This window comes from Onychostoma macrolepis, chromosome 18 (genome assembly GCF_012432095.1).
Source record: "Onychostoma macrolepis isolate SWU-2019 chromosome 18, ASM1243209v1, whole genome shotgun sequence".
Classification (NCBI taxonomy): domain Eukaryota; kingdom Metazoa; phylum Chordata; class Actinopteri; order Cypriniformes; family Cyprinidae; genus Onychostoma; species Onychostoma macrolepis.
In genome coordinates this window covers 17,183,977-17,202,010 of record NC_081172.1, presented here as the reverse complement: position 1 = coordinate 17,202,010, position 18,034 = coordinate 17,183,977, and the positions used below count along the sequence as shown (strand labels likewise).

At 35.2% G+C, this 18,034-nt stretch overlaps 1 protein-coding gene across 1 annotated transcript in view; it reads right to left on the bottom strand.

Annotated features, from left to right (window-relative positions):
* Positions 1-18,034, bottom strand: part of ryr1b (ryanodine receptor 1b (skeletal)) — a 110,175-nt gene that overhangs the window by 75,601 nt on the left and 16,540 nt on the right. The window contains 19 exon segments of the mRNA XM_058750549.1: positions 1,009-1,201; positions 1,276-1,517; positions 1,669-1,802; positions 1,893-2,011; positions 2,119-2,214; positions 2,753-2,888; positions 2,967-3,153; positions 4,135-4,256; positions 4,380-4,547; positions 4,641-4,797; positions 4,882-4,956; positions 5,236-5,332; positions 5,462-5,561; positions 5,654-5,766; positions 7,259-7,337; positions 7,420-7,494; positions 11,720-11,740; positions 13,191-13,292; positions 14,234-14,353. Coding sequence (XP_058606532.1) covers positions 1,009-1,201; positions 1,276-1,517; positions 1,669-1,802; positions 1,893-2,011; positions 2,119-2,214; positions 2,753-2,888; positions 2,967-3,153; positions 4,135-4,256; positions 4,380-4,547; positions 4,641-4,797; positions 4,882-4,956; positions 5,236-5,332; positions 5,462-5,561; positions 5,654-5,766; positions 7,259-7,337; positions 7,420-7,494; positions 11,720-11,740; positions 13,191-13,292; positions 14,234-14,353 — 2,336 coding nt within the window.

Below are 18,034 nucleotides of genomic sequence, written 5' to 3'. Positions count from 1 at the left end.
ATTTTTTTGGGTTTGGTCAGATTTATTAATCTTGAAAAGTCTCTTATGCTACATTTATTTGGTCAATAAAACTATAAAACAGTCAATTTGTTAAATATTATTAGAATTTAAAATAAAAGATTTTTTAAATTGATTTACCATCATTGATACAGTATTCTACGTTGGCCCAGTAGTGCACAACACAATGAAATCTCCACAACACAACGGAAACAAGCCGCAACACAACAAAGTTAGCTCAACACAACAGAAATAAGTCACAACACAACAAAATTAACTCAACACAATGGAAACAAGACGCAACACAATGAAATTAGCACAACACAATGAGATTAATCCTATGCATTGTGTTATGGCGATTTTGTTGTGTTGTGGAGATTTCGTTGTGTTGTGCACTGCTGGGCCACCATAGTTTTCACTGTCACATGATTCTTCAGAAATCATTCTAAGATGCTGATTTAGTGCTCAAAAAACATTTCTTACAATATTTTTTATGGAAATATTTTTTCAGGATTATTTGCTAAAGTTCAAAATAATAGCATACAGAGTAACCATTAGTATTTTGAAGCATTACATTTGATTTTAACATCACTTTTGATCAATTTAATGTACCCCTACTAAATAAAAGTACAAATTTCTTTAAAAAAAAAAAAATACTTACTGTTTATAACATTTTAAATATGGATATTTTTCTCACAAAAATGCATCAATTCGCTTTAGGAGGCCTTTATTAACCCCCCAGAGCCATGTGGGACACTTTTTATGATGGATGGATGTGTTTTGTTGGACTTCTTTTGTACTATTGAAAAATAAACACCCATTCACTGCCATTATAAAGCTTGGAAGAGCAAGGACATATTTTAATATAACTGATTGGATTCGTCTGAAAGAAGAAAGTCATATACGCCTAGGATGCCTTGAGGGTGAGTTAATCATGAGGCAATTTTCATTTTTGGATGAACTATCCTTTTAAGAAAAGGTTATGTAATGCAAAACAATAATGCTAATTACTTCACTCCAGCAGAGAAGCTAATGACGGGAAAGAAGAGGCCGTCTAAGTTGAAGTTCTCAAACATTCCCTGGACTGGATGGCCATTGATACGGAAGGAGATACTGGGCACACTCAGATCCAGACAGCAGCTCACAACGTCATCTGCTGCCAGGATGTGCTGGTTGGGCGAAGCAACCTGACGTGACACATGACCTACACAGAGCAAAATATGGTTTAAGGACAACAAACACTCACATATATATAATATAGAAGATCACCACACTTACCTGACCACAATTGAAGGCCATCAAAGCCATAAGAATATAGGTCATCACCCACACCGTTGCCACCCCAACCCTCTCCTCCTCCTGGGTACGGACTGAAGCCCTCAGTCAGAGCCCAGCCAACACGCAGTTGGGAAGCCTGAGCTGTCACATATGGTTCCACATAGTCTACCATCACCTCATAGTACCACTTCTTATACTGTGTAGAACCTTCACAAGTCCCCAAGAAGATATTGGGCCTCACGCTACAAGGAGTAAATCACATTTATGTAGTTAAAGGGTTTGAAATCTTTTCAATTTCTTTGATTTAGTGCACCTTCAAGAATAAAAGCTGCAGTAAAAGAAAACAAGGTGCAATGCAGCATTTTTAATTGGACGAAAAGCAACAGATATTACCTTGATACATAGTTAACGATGTTAGTCTGCAGCAGGAGGTCACGGCCCGGAAGCAGATTTTCTGTGATGAGGTTTTGATTGGACCTCACAGCGACACCGTTACACACACACAGAGAACGCAATACATCTAAAACCTGTCCGGACAAAGGCAGAGGACAGTGAGATCTTCAATGTGTAGCAAAATAATAAATGCTAGTATTACTAAATCACGTTTGCAGTCAGACCTTATGGTTTCGTCCGTGCTTGTCCAAGAGAGAAATGATTGACTTGATGTGATTCTCCTGAATGATGTTCAAGACTTCAGGACTTTCAATCAAAACACAATACAGCACCTCTAGGATGCCTGGAGACCCACAGATAAGAAAGAAGTATGAGAGCAAGAAGTATGTGGCAAGGTTTAAAGACGGGTTGTTAGTCATTTTGTGTGCTGGAGGAAGGTTTTATTTATACCTGAAGAGGCTTCCAGACGATCCAGTTTACTAACCAGCCAGTCCAGGTTATCGCAAAACAGAGCACAGTTAGAACGGTTTCCTCTAATCAGCGACGCTGTGAAAACAGAGACACGTTCACAAATCAATACAGTCCAAAATAAATAAATAAACAACAGAAAAATATATGCATTTATTTATTTTTAGATGCTATTCAATAAATCTTATATAATAAATATATAATTTAAATAATTTATTTATGTTTTTGAAAGAAGTCTTTTATGCTCATCGTGGCATTTAGTTAATCAAAAATACAGTAATATAGTCATATTCTGAAATATTACAACTTAAAAGTACTGTTTTCTATTTCAATATATTTTAAAATGTAATCATAACCATTATTAATAGCTGAGCACTAATAATGATTAATTGAATAATTAAGCACCAAATCAGAAAGGATCATGTGACACTATAGCTTTGCCATCACAGGAATAAATGACATTTTAAAATAGAAAACAGTTCTTTTAAATTGTAATATTTGACAGTATTAGTGTTTTTACTGTGTTTTGATCAAATAAATTCAGCCTTGGTAAGTATAAGAGACTTTTTTCAAAAACATCACAAATTTAAATTTAGATTTATTTATATTCAGTCACCAAGCAGTTCATAAAGCAGGTTGACAATCTCTTTCCAGGATTCAGCAGCTTCCTCTCCGGCAAACTCAGAGAAGTGTGCAGCAGTGTTGTAGACATTCAGGCGGTCGATACACTCCAGCACGATGGTGATCAACCCCTGCAACAGAAAAGAGACATTAATTAAAGGGAATCGTGGCTGAATGTGAGACAGAGAGGCACAAACACACACACGCACCTCTTCTTGGAAGAGGTTCTGTCGGTTGCGTAGAGAGCGCAGCTTGGTCTGTTTCTCCTCGTGTTCCAGCTCCTCCTCTGGAGGCCGGAAATAATGGATCAGATCCTGCAAGGACAGGATCACTCCGTCCAATGGCAGGGACACCGGACCGGGGGATTTGTTCTTCCCACTCAAAGAGTCCAGACCTCTGATGTACAAGAGAGAGAAGAGGATGCATGCGCATTCACACACAGATACACACACACACAAGAAAATATCATCTACAAATATTTTCTTAAATAATCAGTCTGAATAGGCAAATTTTCAGTAAGCTTTTTTTCTACTCTTTTTCAAAAAAGGAATACTTTTATTATAATTATGTAAAAATAAATTCATTCATAATGATAAAGTCATTAAATTGTTTATTTATACAGACATACATTCATACTTGCAAACCAAAAGAAAGAAATATTTTGTTTCTGAAAGAAGTCTCTTATGTTCATCAAGGCTGCACTTATTTGATTAAAACAATATAAAATAGTATATATATATATATATATATATATATATATATAATGCGTATATATATATATATATATATATATATATATATTATATTTAATAAAATTGTTATTGTGAAATGTTATTACAATTTAAAATAACTGTTTTCTATTTTAATATACTGTAATATGTCATTTATACTGAATTTTCACATCAAATGATCCTTCAGAAATCATATTAATATTCTGCTTCAAGAAACATTATCAATGTTGAAAACAGTTGTACTGCTTAATATTTTTGTGAAAACCATTTTAATTTTCAGTTCAAAAGAACAGAATTAGATTTTTATTTTTATTCAATTATTTTTTTTATTAATGTCTTGCTTAACCCTCAAAACCGAGACAGCAGGTGTGTCAGGTGCCCCAAAAATGTTCTAGGTCTTTAAGTGTTAATAAAAGTATTCTTTTATTTAAAAAATTAAGATAAAAAAAACTGCACCAAAACTGCACCAAAGTAATGCATAATAAAATGTCATATTGCTTATATTTTCACTTTGTTTTTTATCAAACAATATATGCAACAATAGAATATCACCGAATTCTTATTCTGCCTATAAAGTACTATGTTAAGTGACAGTACAATATAACGTACAAATGAACGTTAGATTGTTTGTGATGTACAGTCGTACTTGATAAACTGTGTAAAAAGGCCCGTGGTGCTGTAGATCATACGAGCAGCTTGAGACTCTTCCATCTGAGAGCGAGAGCAGGTCAGTGCATCATCCATATGGCCCTCTTGATGTAGTATGGCCTGAGAGAAAGATAAAGAAAGAGTTTGTTGAAATGTAAGATCATAAGAAATACAACAGTTTTAAAGGCTTAACATCAGATATATTAGTTTGTATACTGAATGATCATGTGGTTTGCTTCGTACCCTTCTCTTCATGGTTCCCAGGCGAGCCGCTTTAGCATCTAAAGCAGCGTATGTGAGCCACAACCCTGTGGAAAGATGCTGCATAAAACACATGGACTCGCCATACTTGATCTCAGGAACACCCATTCCTTCCACGTCTCGCTTCTTCTGAGCCCCCTCCACTTTCTCCTGTTCTCCAGGAATGAGAAATGCCGTTAGAATTCGATATGACTAGTAAAATAAAAAGCAGATATTTTTTTATTTATAAAAGTTCGAACCTACCTTTGATGCACGGAAACAGAAGGCAGACAATTTGGTGTTGGCTTTCTCTGGATCCAGAACCATCAGCCCTTTCTCCTCATCCAGACACAGGTACCGACCCGTTGTGATGTGGCGTACACGGAAAGCCTGGCCCCACTTCATGTGGCTACCGCTCCAACTGCAGAGAAATAACAGATACAAAACGCATATGCAAAAAAATGTAATAATTATGTCACAGTTAAGAGATGAGAGATTTTCTCACCCAATTCTCAGAGGCTCAAGTCTCCATAATGAACGGGCCTGACTGCATACCGCCCCTCCTTCATATTGTGCAATCCTAGAGAGAGAATGACATTACTATCATTTATATTAAGCATTCAGTGTGAAATACACAGTATGAGGAGGTTAACCAATCATAACAATTCATTTACTGTACATACAGATAGTACAGTAATAAAAACAGCTTGCTTAAATAATCAAATATATATAAATATACTACTATACATATGTGTGTGTGTGTGTACATCACTGTTCAAAGGTTCAAAAGAGCCTGTAAGAAATTATTTCATAGATAGATATAGATATATATAGATATAGATATATATTCTTCTCTTACTTGCGCTGTTCCTCTCCCTGATCAGGTGTTGAGATGGCCAGACACTCATCCATGTGACCATGAAACAATCTTAAGACATGACCTCCAGTTAAGTACCCTGAAAAGAGCAAATATAAAGACCAGAACACAGTCAGATAGGTCACATTATCTCTACAAATTACAGAGATATTTCATAACATTTTGGTTTTATTTGATTGGGAATTCTCTGTATTTGCTGAACACTTACCCTCTGCCAGCTCACAGCCTGAGCAGACTGGATTCATGTTCCATAATGTCTGCATAAAGGAGGCATCTACCATCAGGTCCCCGCTGGCGTATGACAGATGCTGCAATAGATATCACAGATACCAGCTGTGAGCTGCACAGAGAATCATGTTTGATATTATTATTAGATCACTAAGGATCTAATAAGTCTTACTAGGTATCTCTCTGATGACACGCTAACCAGGATCAGGTCATCTCCTACCCTGACCTTCTCACCCTCTGACCTCTGTTTGGATGCAGGATGGATGGTCCACCAACATGCTTCCCCTGAACATACAGAGTCGCAAAACATTTGTCCAGTAAAAAGAAATCAATTCAATTCAAAATACATATTATTACAAATACTGCTATGACCTAAACAAATGCATACAAATATAGGTTTAATAAGACAATGTGACTGTTGTGACGTGTGGGTATTGTTTGTGCGAATGTTTGTGTGTTGGGTCTTTTTTATTCTCTCCCTCTTTGATTATTCTCAAGTGTGCACAGCCAGAGAGCTGATTGTCATTGAGTGATTGGTGATATAAATGTGCCATTTGCAGACTGTGGAGGAGACGGTGGGAGACAGACATTCGTTAGCTTTACCATCTGGTTCACACTGTTCAGACAATACTCTTTTTCCTGGGTTTCTATAGTGGGATGCATTGGTGTTTCTTTTTGAATCCCTGAAGTCTGGGGTTTGATAGTGAACTGTCAATAAATATGACGCTACTGGCTGCTACCGTCAACTCAGCTATATTTGCATTTTGCATTTTACAGTTGTAAATTTTAGCACTGTTCTTATAATATTATTAGTGTAAATTATGCAAATTTCAAATGCAATTGTCATTTATGATTGTACATATAATAATAAGATAAAACATATATTTATAATATATTAATAATAATAGATTCAAAATATTTTAATTATTATTTAGTTTACTGTATTTTATTAGTACTACTAAATAAATAAATAAGGTCAGGTTTACATTATTACATAATAATACAACAATAATAATAATAATAACTACAACAACAATAATAATAAATAATGTCAGGTTTAAATTATTATTATTATTAATAATAATAATAATAATTATTATTATTATTATTATGCGGTTGTTGTTGTTAAGCTAAAAATAAATACAATCCACTTTTTAAAAAAATGGTGCTATATAGCAGCGCAAAAGGTTGTGGGTTCAAATCCCAGGGAACACACATACTGATAAAAAAAATGTATAGTCTGAATGCACTGTAAGTCGCTTGGATAAAAGGGTCTGCTAAATACATAAATGTAAAGGTCATATTATTCAATATAAGAACTATCAACAGTGGATTTCATGTACCCAGAGCCAATCCTCCCTATACGCAAAATAAGCAAGCTGCGTAGGCCCCCCGAAACACCAGGGGGCCCCTTGCTCTCAAAGATGATTTAATTTAGTTTCGTTTTTTTAATTTGGCCAGCGGTTATGAAAACATGAATGTTAATTTTTTTTAATGAGGTGTGTTGAAAGGGTGCTGCCCTTTCTATGTAAAAATCAGTCAAATCATGTAATGTGAATGTCGTGCAGTCTCTTGCTTGAGATGAAAAAGAAAGAAAAGACGAGTTGAAAGCGTATCGAAAGAAGAGACACTACAGCGGAAGAGACACGGTTTCTCAAGCGCTTTCCGTGAGCGTGATTCGAGACAGAGTGAAACACAGACAAATGCGTTCATTCATTCATTCATTTATTCATAACCACTCTACACCCCAGAAGTCTAGGATCGGCACTGCATGTACCTGTAGAATCCTCTTGCAGGCCCACATCAAAGGCCAGCTTGTCTGTGAGTGAACGTGATGTCGTCAGGCAGCTGAGATACTGTAATTTAGGGGAAAAAAACACGTCTCCTTAAAATTAGTGCCGTCACATTAAACATCAGTAAATAATGAAAATCTCTCACCATGCTAGAGTGGTAGTGTCTCAGGAGGATGGCGTGGCCATAGAGCAGCGTTCGGTGTCCCCCTCCCTGAGATGACTGGAGATTGAGGAACAACAGAGAAAACAAAGTTAAAACAACGTGCTGTAAGGACTCTGCAAAGTGGACAACGTTGGATGATAAACGGCAGCGTTTTACATAGGAAAGGGCTCCACCGTTTTCACATGGCGACAACAGTGAGACATAAGAAGAGGTAAACTGAAAACAAAAACTGTTATGAATGGACAGAGGAATAAATTACCAGAGATTTTCTTTACATACTGTAAGTTCACATTCACAGGAAGTGGGTTACAGTACCATGGAGAGAGCATACATAAGTACAGAAACAACCAATGAACAGAAGAGTCAACGAGTCAAAGGTCACATTCAGCCGTCATGAGGACAACAAACACATCCTGTGGACGGCTTACCTTTTCTCAACATCCAGAAAGGATTAAAAGCAAGAGAACACAATTATTGTTGCTATTAGTGAGTTTTGTCTATAGTCTCATACTATTCATGAGTATGATTACATAAACGAGAGAGAGAGAGAGAGAGAGCACACCATAGCAGTCCTTAAAGAGACGGTTCTCCCAAAAAAGAAAATTCTAACATTGTTTATCAACCTTATGTTGCTCCAAATCCGTTTTTGGATCACAAATTTTTTTTTTTTTTTTAATAATGTACAGAAGAAAGTCATACGTTTGGAACGACATGAGGGTGAGTAAATCATGCCAGAACTGTCATTTTTGGGTGAATTCACCATAACAGCTGTGTCCATCTAGAATGGGTCAGCATGTTATTTCTTCATTTGCCTGTGTACATTATTAGAACTGACTCAGGCATCTTCTCAGCTGCCCATGTGTCAGCTTTTCAATAAAAGCAAAAACAAAAATGTTAAACTAAAACTGCCATGGTAATAACCTACAGGAAGGTTCTTGAATGCCTTGAAAATATTTATTCCTACTATAAATTGCATAGGTATATGTAATTTAAATAAAAATAAATAAATAAATGAAATGAAATATATATTTAAAATAAATAAATAAAAATATATAAATATATGATTGTTTGAAATTTGGTGCATCTTATCAATATCTACCTAAAATATTTCTAATTTTAAATACAATTTATATTTTTCATAAATGTTACCAATTTATTTTTCAATATGCTGAAATGGTTACAAGGTTTATTTGAGGTCTTTATGGTATGCTGATATCTTAGCTATTATGATCTGTCACAGTAATACCAAAAAACCTGTGGGGTAATGATTTGAAAATATAATTACGCTCGGAAAGATAATTGAAGAATATTGGTAAAATTCAGGCAAATGAAATACACATACACATCCACAAATCAAAGGATTTTAGACATTTTCTCAGCTGGTTTGTATCATTTAGTACAATCACCCAATCATGGAGCCAATGAGGCGAGGTGAAATGAAAAGGTTGATGTTAACATAAATGATTATACTACTGAGGAGGTTAGTAGTGAAAAAAAACAAAAAAAACAACAACTCCTAATTTGGCTGATTGTTTTCCAGATAAGCATCTCCAAATGAGATTTTCTCTATGGATCTGAAGCCCATAGAACCTGCTAGCAATTTATTATTTGTTTGCTTATTTGTTTGTGGATCTAAGAGCTTTCTGACCCTGCATAGACAGCAACGCAAAAACCATGTTAGTAAGGACATTGTTAAAATAGTTCATGTGACAACAGTAGTTCAACCGTAATGTTATGAAGCTAAAAGAATACTTTTCGTGAGCAAAGAAAACAAAAATAACGACTTTATTCAACAATCCTTCCCATCCATGTCAATCAACGTGCATTCACGTGTTTTCTGGGCCTTGAACGTATCAGTTGCGTTGCTGTCTATGGAGGGTCAAAAAGCTCTCGGATTTCATCAAAAATATCTTCATTTGTGCTCTGAAGATGAACGAAGGTCTTACGAGTTTGGAATGACACGACGGTAGGGGTGTCGAAATTAATCGTTGCATGGACGATTCTGCATCGATGCAGTTATAGACCATAATCGATTATAGCATATGACGTCATTCACATACGCGCTTGTCACGCGAGTATTAAAAATGCACTCTCTATTTTAAAATCTGAGCTTTTTCCCGCATATGGCACGTGTGTGCTACAGACAAACGCGGCGGGCTTCATTGCACAGAATATGCGCTGTGAGACATGCGCATTGCTTGACAGTGCTTACACTCGCTATTATTTTAGTCTTTTACTTTAGATATGCTTTCATTTCTGCTGTTTGGAATGCAGTACGTATCAGATGCACGAAACTCGCGTACTGACAGACTTTCACGTGCGCTTTGTGTTTGTTTGTCCTGAAGCTCGTGGCTGCGGTTGCGGTAAATGTACTTGCATCGACTTTTATGATACGAAATTGATGTAAACATAGTCAGTTATGTTTTCAGAACAGGACAAAACATCTGATATGTGGAAATAGATCTGTGCATTAGTGTGAATGCAGAGTGTTAAAGCTGCCAGCATCTATGATCTCATCAGCAGAGGCGGACAGTATTGTACTTAAGTACACTTTTTGAGTATCTGTACTTTACTTGAGTATTATTTTTAATGGAAACTTATGACTTTAACTTCACTACATTTGAAAGACAAATATTGTACTTTTCACTCCACTACATTTCTATCAAGGTCCTCGAAGTAGAAAGTCATTACTATGTAGCAGCTTCAGTGGGTGTCAGTGGGTGATTATTTTCTTCTCTAAAACGTGACTTTCTTTTTTTCAGACAGTTTATCAGCAATCACTCTTGTATCATCAAAGTACTGTAAGAGAGATTATAGACAGCATTTTGAAAAAATTTGATGTCAAAAAAGTCTTGCTGTTTTGCTTTTTTGTTAAAGCAGTGTTGCTGTTGTAAAGTTATACAGCTACGGTTGTGTTGCTGGGTTTTAAAGCAGGTGTGATTTTTTTTTCTTCTTCCTTATCACTCTGTATTGACAGGATTTCACTGTCCACTCTGTTCAAATGTGGATGAATGGCTATACATAGATGTGTGCACACTCTATAAGAGCTGCGTGAGATTACTACATCCTGCTTTTGTGGGGGTGGGAAGGGGTGTTAAATAATAATTTTGTTTTGTTTAGTTTTTTCCCCCATAGGTTTTTAACATTCTAAAAGCTCTTTATTCCAAAGATACTACAAGCTAGTCAGTGTATTCAGTGGGTGTAATGTATTGTAAGTTGCTTCAGAGGTATTGCAAGTATTATGTACAACAATAATAAAACAGTGCATTGACATAAAAAAGGAAATTTACTTTTGGTACTTTTAAAAGCAAGTACTTCTGTACTTTTACTTAAGTAAAAATCTGTCTTTACAACTTTTACTTGGAATGGAGTAATATTTGACCAGCAGTATCTGTACTTTCGCTCAAGTAATGGAGTTGTCTACTTTGTCCGCCTCTGCTCATCAGTAATAATCAAATGGCAATAATGCTGAGGAAAAAAGAAAAACCCATAACTATGATTATCTGTAAACTTTCGATACTTAAAGCACTCCCAGATACTGAAAGTGCTTTTTTATTTATCACTTGTAATTGTCTTTCCCCCCCTTTATTACTTCATATTTGCTTGTATGTTTAAAAGCTGTTTACTTTTAATTCTTAACAATAATTAGTCAATTATATATTAATTAAAATACTAATTAATTAACAATTATTTTAAAAAGTAGCCTGCTTATATAATTTAATAACAATGCACAAAATAAATTTGATATAATCGTGATGCATCGTGATATCGAATTGAACCGAATCATTGACATGATAATCGTAATCAAATTGAATCGTGAAACCAGTGCCGATTCACACCCCTACACGACGGTGAGTAATTATTGACAAAATTATTGCCCACATGTTTCATGCTTATCAGCTTTCATGTTAGCCAGGAATGAGTGTTAGTGCTGTGGGCCGTACGCTGAAGATCATATCCTTAACCAGGATTCAGTGGCACTGAGCTCATCTTACACACTGGAATGCTCTCTCTCTCTCTTTCTCTCTCTCTTTCTTACAAATGTACACACTTATACACACGGACGAGGTGTCATTTGAAATGCCATTTGGAGAGCAAATGGGATTCCAACTCCAACCAAACCAGACAAAGTGAGGAACAGGTGACAGCGGTCAAAGTTCAGACAGAAGTAAAGGTTTAGGGGTGAAGAAGAGCTACAGCATTATTTCATCCACACTGAGTAGGGGACGTAGGTACAGAGGAGAGGAACGGTGCTGAGGTTACGATGAGACATGAGACATACCCATTTATCCAAATCGACTGCCTAAAGTTGGCAGGAAAGGGAGACGAAGGGCCAGGAGAAAGACAAAAAGTACAGGAAATTAAGTTACACTAACAAATCTACCCTCCAACACCAGAATATACCTCTAAGAAACTGGCTTTTAGATGACCCCATGCACCCAAATATAACAAAACAAAAAAAGAGCAGAAAAATACTGTTGGTGTTGATCCAACAAATATGCGACCCACAAAACCAGTAATAAGTAGCACGGGTATATTTGTAGCAATAGCCAAAAATACATTGTATGGGTCAAAATTATAGATTTTTTTTTATGCCAAAAATCATTTGGATACTAAGTAAAGATCATGTTCCATTAAGATATTTTGTACATTTTCTACCGTAAATATTAGTAATATGCATTGCTAAGAACCTCATTTGGACAACTTTAAAGGTGATTTTCTCAATATTTTGATTGTTTTTTGCACCCTCATATTGCAGATTTTCAAATATTTGTATCTCGGCCAAATATTGTCCAATCCTAACAAATACATCAATGGAAACGTATTTATTCAGCTTTCAGATCATGTATAAATATCAGTTTCCAAAAATTGACCCTTATGACTGGTTTTGTGGTCCAGGGTCACATATTAAATAGAAAATGGATATAAAATGGGGTCCAAAATTCTGACAATACAATAAAAAATATCTATCAATCAGTGGTGTGCGGTGGTGTTCTGAAATGAGGAGGCAAAGTTTTTTTTTTTGTTAGTTTTTTTTTAAATCAAATGAACTATTTTTGAATTTTTCGGACCATCAGTCATCAAAGCTCGGTGAATATTGGTCACAGACACAAAGATTTACTTTAATTTCACCAAGCTGATTACTCACTAAAACCTCTATCACTATCTAAGTGTGTGAGTTTTTTAAAATTAGTCTTCGCATTAACGCCATTTTATAGTTCGTTCAGACTGATTTGCAAACATGGAATGCGCATGAACACAAGAGGCAGGATTTAACGCATGAACTAATCACAGCCAATCATAACCAGTCAGATCCAATCATATCACGATGAAGGCATTACCTCCTCTCATGTGACTTTACCCCATTCATTCTCAATTACCCCCCACTAAACTCACTGCACGCTTCAGGGGGTCTGTTAAAACTCAATGGGCTCCGGGGAGGCGAATGAGACACAAACTCCCGCTGTAACTTTACCTGCTGGTGTCCCTGATGGACAATGTTTCTTTAGAAAAATTAGCGATTTATACAATTTTAACGTTATATATCACTACTTTCTCACTTGTTTTAACTTTAAAACCACATTTTTACTGTAAGTTTTCTTTATTAGCTACATTTTACTCTATGTATTTGTAAATTGTAAAAGGATGTAATATTCTGTGTTCATCATTCCTTTTATTTTTGACCCTCTGCTTTTCGAATTTCTCCCTGCTCTCCACCTCTCTCTCTCTCTCTCCTTCATGGAGACTCTCACCTCGTTCATCTCCACGGTGTTGGCCAGCATCTCCTGCAGGGCTCGTACTGACAGCGACTGCTCCAGTACAAAGGCACAGATTGCCAGATCAGGCGGCACATTCTGCAGACGAAGACGAAGAAACACACAAATGTTTGGACTCATGGATAATTCATGGATTAAAAGAACAAATAAGGTTGTTACACTGGCATCATGACCTTACAGACTCATGGGATCTTTAGGAAGTAATATTTAGTGATGAAAAATGTCGACTGCTGCATTTTAAACACCAAAATAAATACATTTTTGTGAGTGCTTTCACCAGTGCTTGTAAATATAAGCAGCACAGCACATTTTCTTTGTCTACAAGCATGTACAATTTATTTCTGTACAAAGTAACAAAAAAAAGAACAATACAAAACAGCACAATAATAATTTAATACATTTAATACTTTTATTAAATATATATAGAAGTTTATCTATCTATCTATATACAAAAGTATATTAAAAAAATATATAAAAGTTAGCATTATTCTACTTTTTTAGTATTGAGTATTATTTGCCTGACAAAAATAACTGTTGTGATATAGTAAAATAATCTGGTTTACTGGATATTGTAATGAGGAATATTGAAATCTTAATAAAATAACATAATGTATATAAAATGCCATATTTAAGTAAAAATACTTTTAGATAATTACAAATATACAATAAAAATATATACAAATTTAAATATATATGCAAAAGTTACCATTATTTTAAATTTTTAGTAGAGCATTATTTGTCTGACAACTGGTGTGATACAGCCAAAACATATGTTTGGTAAACTGGATAACTGTAATGAGGAATATAAAAATACTAATAAACTATCCTGCATATAAAATGTCATTTTTACGTAATATTTGCCTTACAAAAATAACTGTTATATAGCCATTTTACATAATATATAGCTAATTATTATTAATTAGCATATTAAAAAACATGGTACACTGAAATAGTTTTTACTCCAGTGTGGCTTTCCTGCCTGGAATATCAAGACTCTGTCACTTTTCTGATGACTATACCTGGGCATTTGACGTTGTCTCTAGAAAACACAGACGGTTCCCGAAGCCTTCACAGGAAAGACATAGTTTGATCTGCTCCTTCAGAACAGTAGCGGTGCACTGGAGCACAACTTGGTCTTCCTGTGAGCCAGAGCAGGTTGTGAAAAAGAAAGAAAAAAGAGAAGGGATACAATGTGAGAGTATGAACAGAGCCAGATGGCAAAGGTGACAATGAATCCTGACAATGGGGTCTAATAAATACCTATTCATAGTGAGACGTGCAAACATGTTGAATGATAACACACTGATTAGTGAGACACAAACACACACAAGGGCTGGTATGTTCATAGCACAGCGTGTAAATACAGTAATAAACACACACTCTCCAACTGTCACGTATAACATTCTCAGCTGTTCCCTCCACTGACTCATGATGTAGCCATATCCTGCGCTCCCTTCTCCTCTCTCTCTCCAACCTCCTTTTCTCCATCATTTGTTCTCTGTCTCTCTCTCCTTCATATTTCACTGTGTCCTAGTGTTTTTGTCCTTCTTCTGTAACAGCACTTTTGTCAAAACTCAAACCTCACGATTTATCTTCTACCCTCCTATACAGTAGGTTTCAGAGAATTCGTGTTTCTTTGCTGGCACATTCTGTCCCACAATCCCCTGCACAGAGGAAATGGGGCCAGTCTATCCTTTGTAAGGGCACAGAGGCCTTTAAAACTCCAGGTGTTTATAGTCAGTAAAACACATCTAGGAAGAAAGAAGATGGCTGTATATGACTGGTATTAAAGCTTTTGTGACTTAGGCTATATGGTCAATAATACAGTACTTACTACTTATTGTCCATATGATGTTTCATATCCAGAGTTTAAGTTATTTAATTTAAAGAGATCGCATTGACAATGATGTTAATAGTTGGTCACATTTTAGTGTTTTAAAGTAGACCGAATTGGACCATAAGGTAATAATGGGGCAGGATAAGCAGATATAGCCAGGTATAATCAAGTTGTAGCTTAAGTATAATCTCAAGTTTGTTGCTGGAAGAAGGAATACTGTGTGTGTGTGTGTGTGTGTGTGTGTGTGAGAGAGAGAGAGAGAGAGAGTACAACCCTAATACTTACAGGTATATGAATTTTTAAAATAGAAAAACACTGGGTGACTCACACTCCTTGGACAAAATTCAAAAGCCGGAGACAAAAGCAACCATCCAAAATGTATCACAAATGCTAATAATAAAAGTACAGGTTGGCAGATATCCAATATATATTTTATGTCTTATTATTTATGAAATTAATGTTAAAGGAACACATTTCACACCATATTTTTTTCAAAATTTCATTTCACAACATCAGTATATAAGCATTTTACTTTTGCTGTATTAATATTCTTAAAGATGCACAAAAAGTAAATAGCTGACCAGTACCTATAAAACAATTATTCTTTTCATTTTATGGCTGATGAATGATAAATAGTAGAATTATATGCTATTTTGACAAAATAAATTAAAAACAAAACAAAACACTAAAACCAATCATTTACAATATTACAAGTGAATTTAGACCTGCAACATTATAATATAACACTCATTTATAACATTCATGAGATTAAAATTAAAAACATTACATTTAACAGGGTTAATAAGTGTACAGTGTTTAAGTGTAAGTGTTAGATGACAGAAAAATTTACTAAAATGCAAAAAAAAAAAAAAAAACAATTTGCAGAGTTAGATATTTTGTACAATATTGTTTACTAAGGATACATATAAAATCAACTCTAATATCAACCAAGGGTCCCTATAAAAAATGTCACACAAATATGAGAACTTGATCCTTATGTGAAAGACTAAAATCATACACAAATCTTTTATGAATGAAGCAGACCCATTAATAACATCTGTAGTGAGCACTAAAGCATTCTGAGCTTTTGCTGTCTGATATGGTGGTCTCATGGTAAGCTGCTGTGCTGAGCCTCATGATCTGCAGGCTTAGCTCATCCTTGTATAAATAGGCCCAGAGCAGTGCTGGGATTTGGCAGATGCAGAAAACTTTACACCACGAGACAACAACAATCAGCGCTAATGTGTTGCTTAAATGCTTCAGAGCTCATGCACATTACAGTGAACAAAGAGTGTAGGAGGACAAACTAGGAAGGTTTGGATGAACACCGACCTGAAAACCTGGGCCTTATTAATATGTCACACTTATTTCTGCCTCTTAAGACAGGTATAAGATTACAGCCAAACCATATTTAGGTCTATATTCACAGCAAGACGTCCATAAATACACTTGGGGATCATTTTGAACATGTTGTAAAATAAGTGGCCAGAGATATACAGTACTGTACTTTCAACAATTTCAAGTTCAGTAATTGCGTAAACGTTGCGCATTTATGTGGTCAGTTCTCACCAATTATTTCTATGGATTCACAACAGGTGTGTACACACATAAATGTCTTGTTAAGGCCTGTTCACACTAAGTATGATAACTATAAAGATATTAGACTATATTAGCGTCCACACCGAAAAGTATCCAATTCTTACACCAATCAAAATGCATCACTTTTTATGGGTCACATGTGCATATTTGCATATGCAAAAACAGGCTCCTTTTTAAACTCTTTTTTTTTTTTTTTGTTAGTAAAATATAATAATAATTTTTAAAAAAATTAAAAAAAGGAATGCATTTACACACTCACTCAGTTATTCCATTTCGAATAACACATGCACTAATGGTCAAAAGTTTGGAATAATTAAAATGAATTGTTTTTGAAACAAGTCTCTTATGCTCACCAAAGATTTATTTGATCAAAATAAAAAAACTGTAATATTGAGAAATATTCTTACAACTTAAAATATCTGTTTTCTATATTCATTTTTTCAAAAATTAATTTACTGTATTTCTGGCAAAGCTGATTTTTTTTTTCTTTATCAGCCATTACTTATAGTCTACAGTGACACATGATTTTTCAGATATTATTTTAATATGCTGGTCTGGTACTCAAGAAACATTTATTATCAATGTTGAAGACCGTTTTTGCTGCTTAATACTTAAACTTGATAAAATAAATAAATAAATAAATAAACAAATATTTAATTTATTAAAATAATAAATTCCATCATATATCAATTTAATGGACTGAGTTTAATGACTGTGAGCTGACACAGCTGCTTTTTGAGTTGAATAAATTTGCTCAGCTCTCTGAAGAGCACAAACTGTGTGCTTACAGACGTGCTGTGGCACCTGTAGGTGTCAAAGAGCTCGAGAGGCACAGGTGCTTGATCACCACTGATGTCACAAAGGTCTCAGTGGGGTCAGAGGAAGCTGGGGTGTTACTTGATGAGAACAAAGTTGTGCAAGACCACGGTAGCCGAATGTTTCTAAGCTATTACTTATTGATGTGTTTTCCCATTATACTGGTGTATATCATCTGCCTTCAGGAACACGGCACTGAATATTGACATTCTCATTACAATGATTCCATATGTCGCGATTCAGCAATAAGGAATAAGAGGCCATGCTACATTGTACTTACTCATTGTTAAATACAGTCTACCCAGGATTTCACAGAAGATTATATGATTATAGCAAGCCAAAATGAGTTTGTAGTGGCTTAAAGGGTTAGTTCACCCAAAAATGAAAATGAATTCAAAAAAATTCTGTCATTAATTACTCACCCTCATGTTGTTCCAAACTCATAAGACCTCCGTTCATCTTCAGAACACAAATTAAGATATTTTTTATGGAATCTGAGAGCTCTCAGACCCTCCATAGACAACAAGGGTCCTTACAAGAGCAAGGTCCAGAAACGTAAAAATAATCC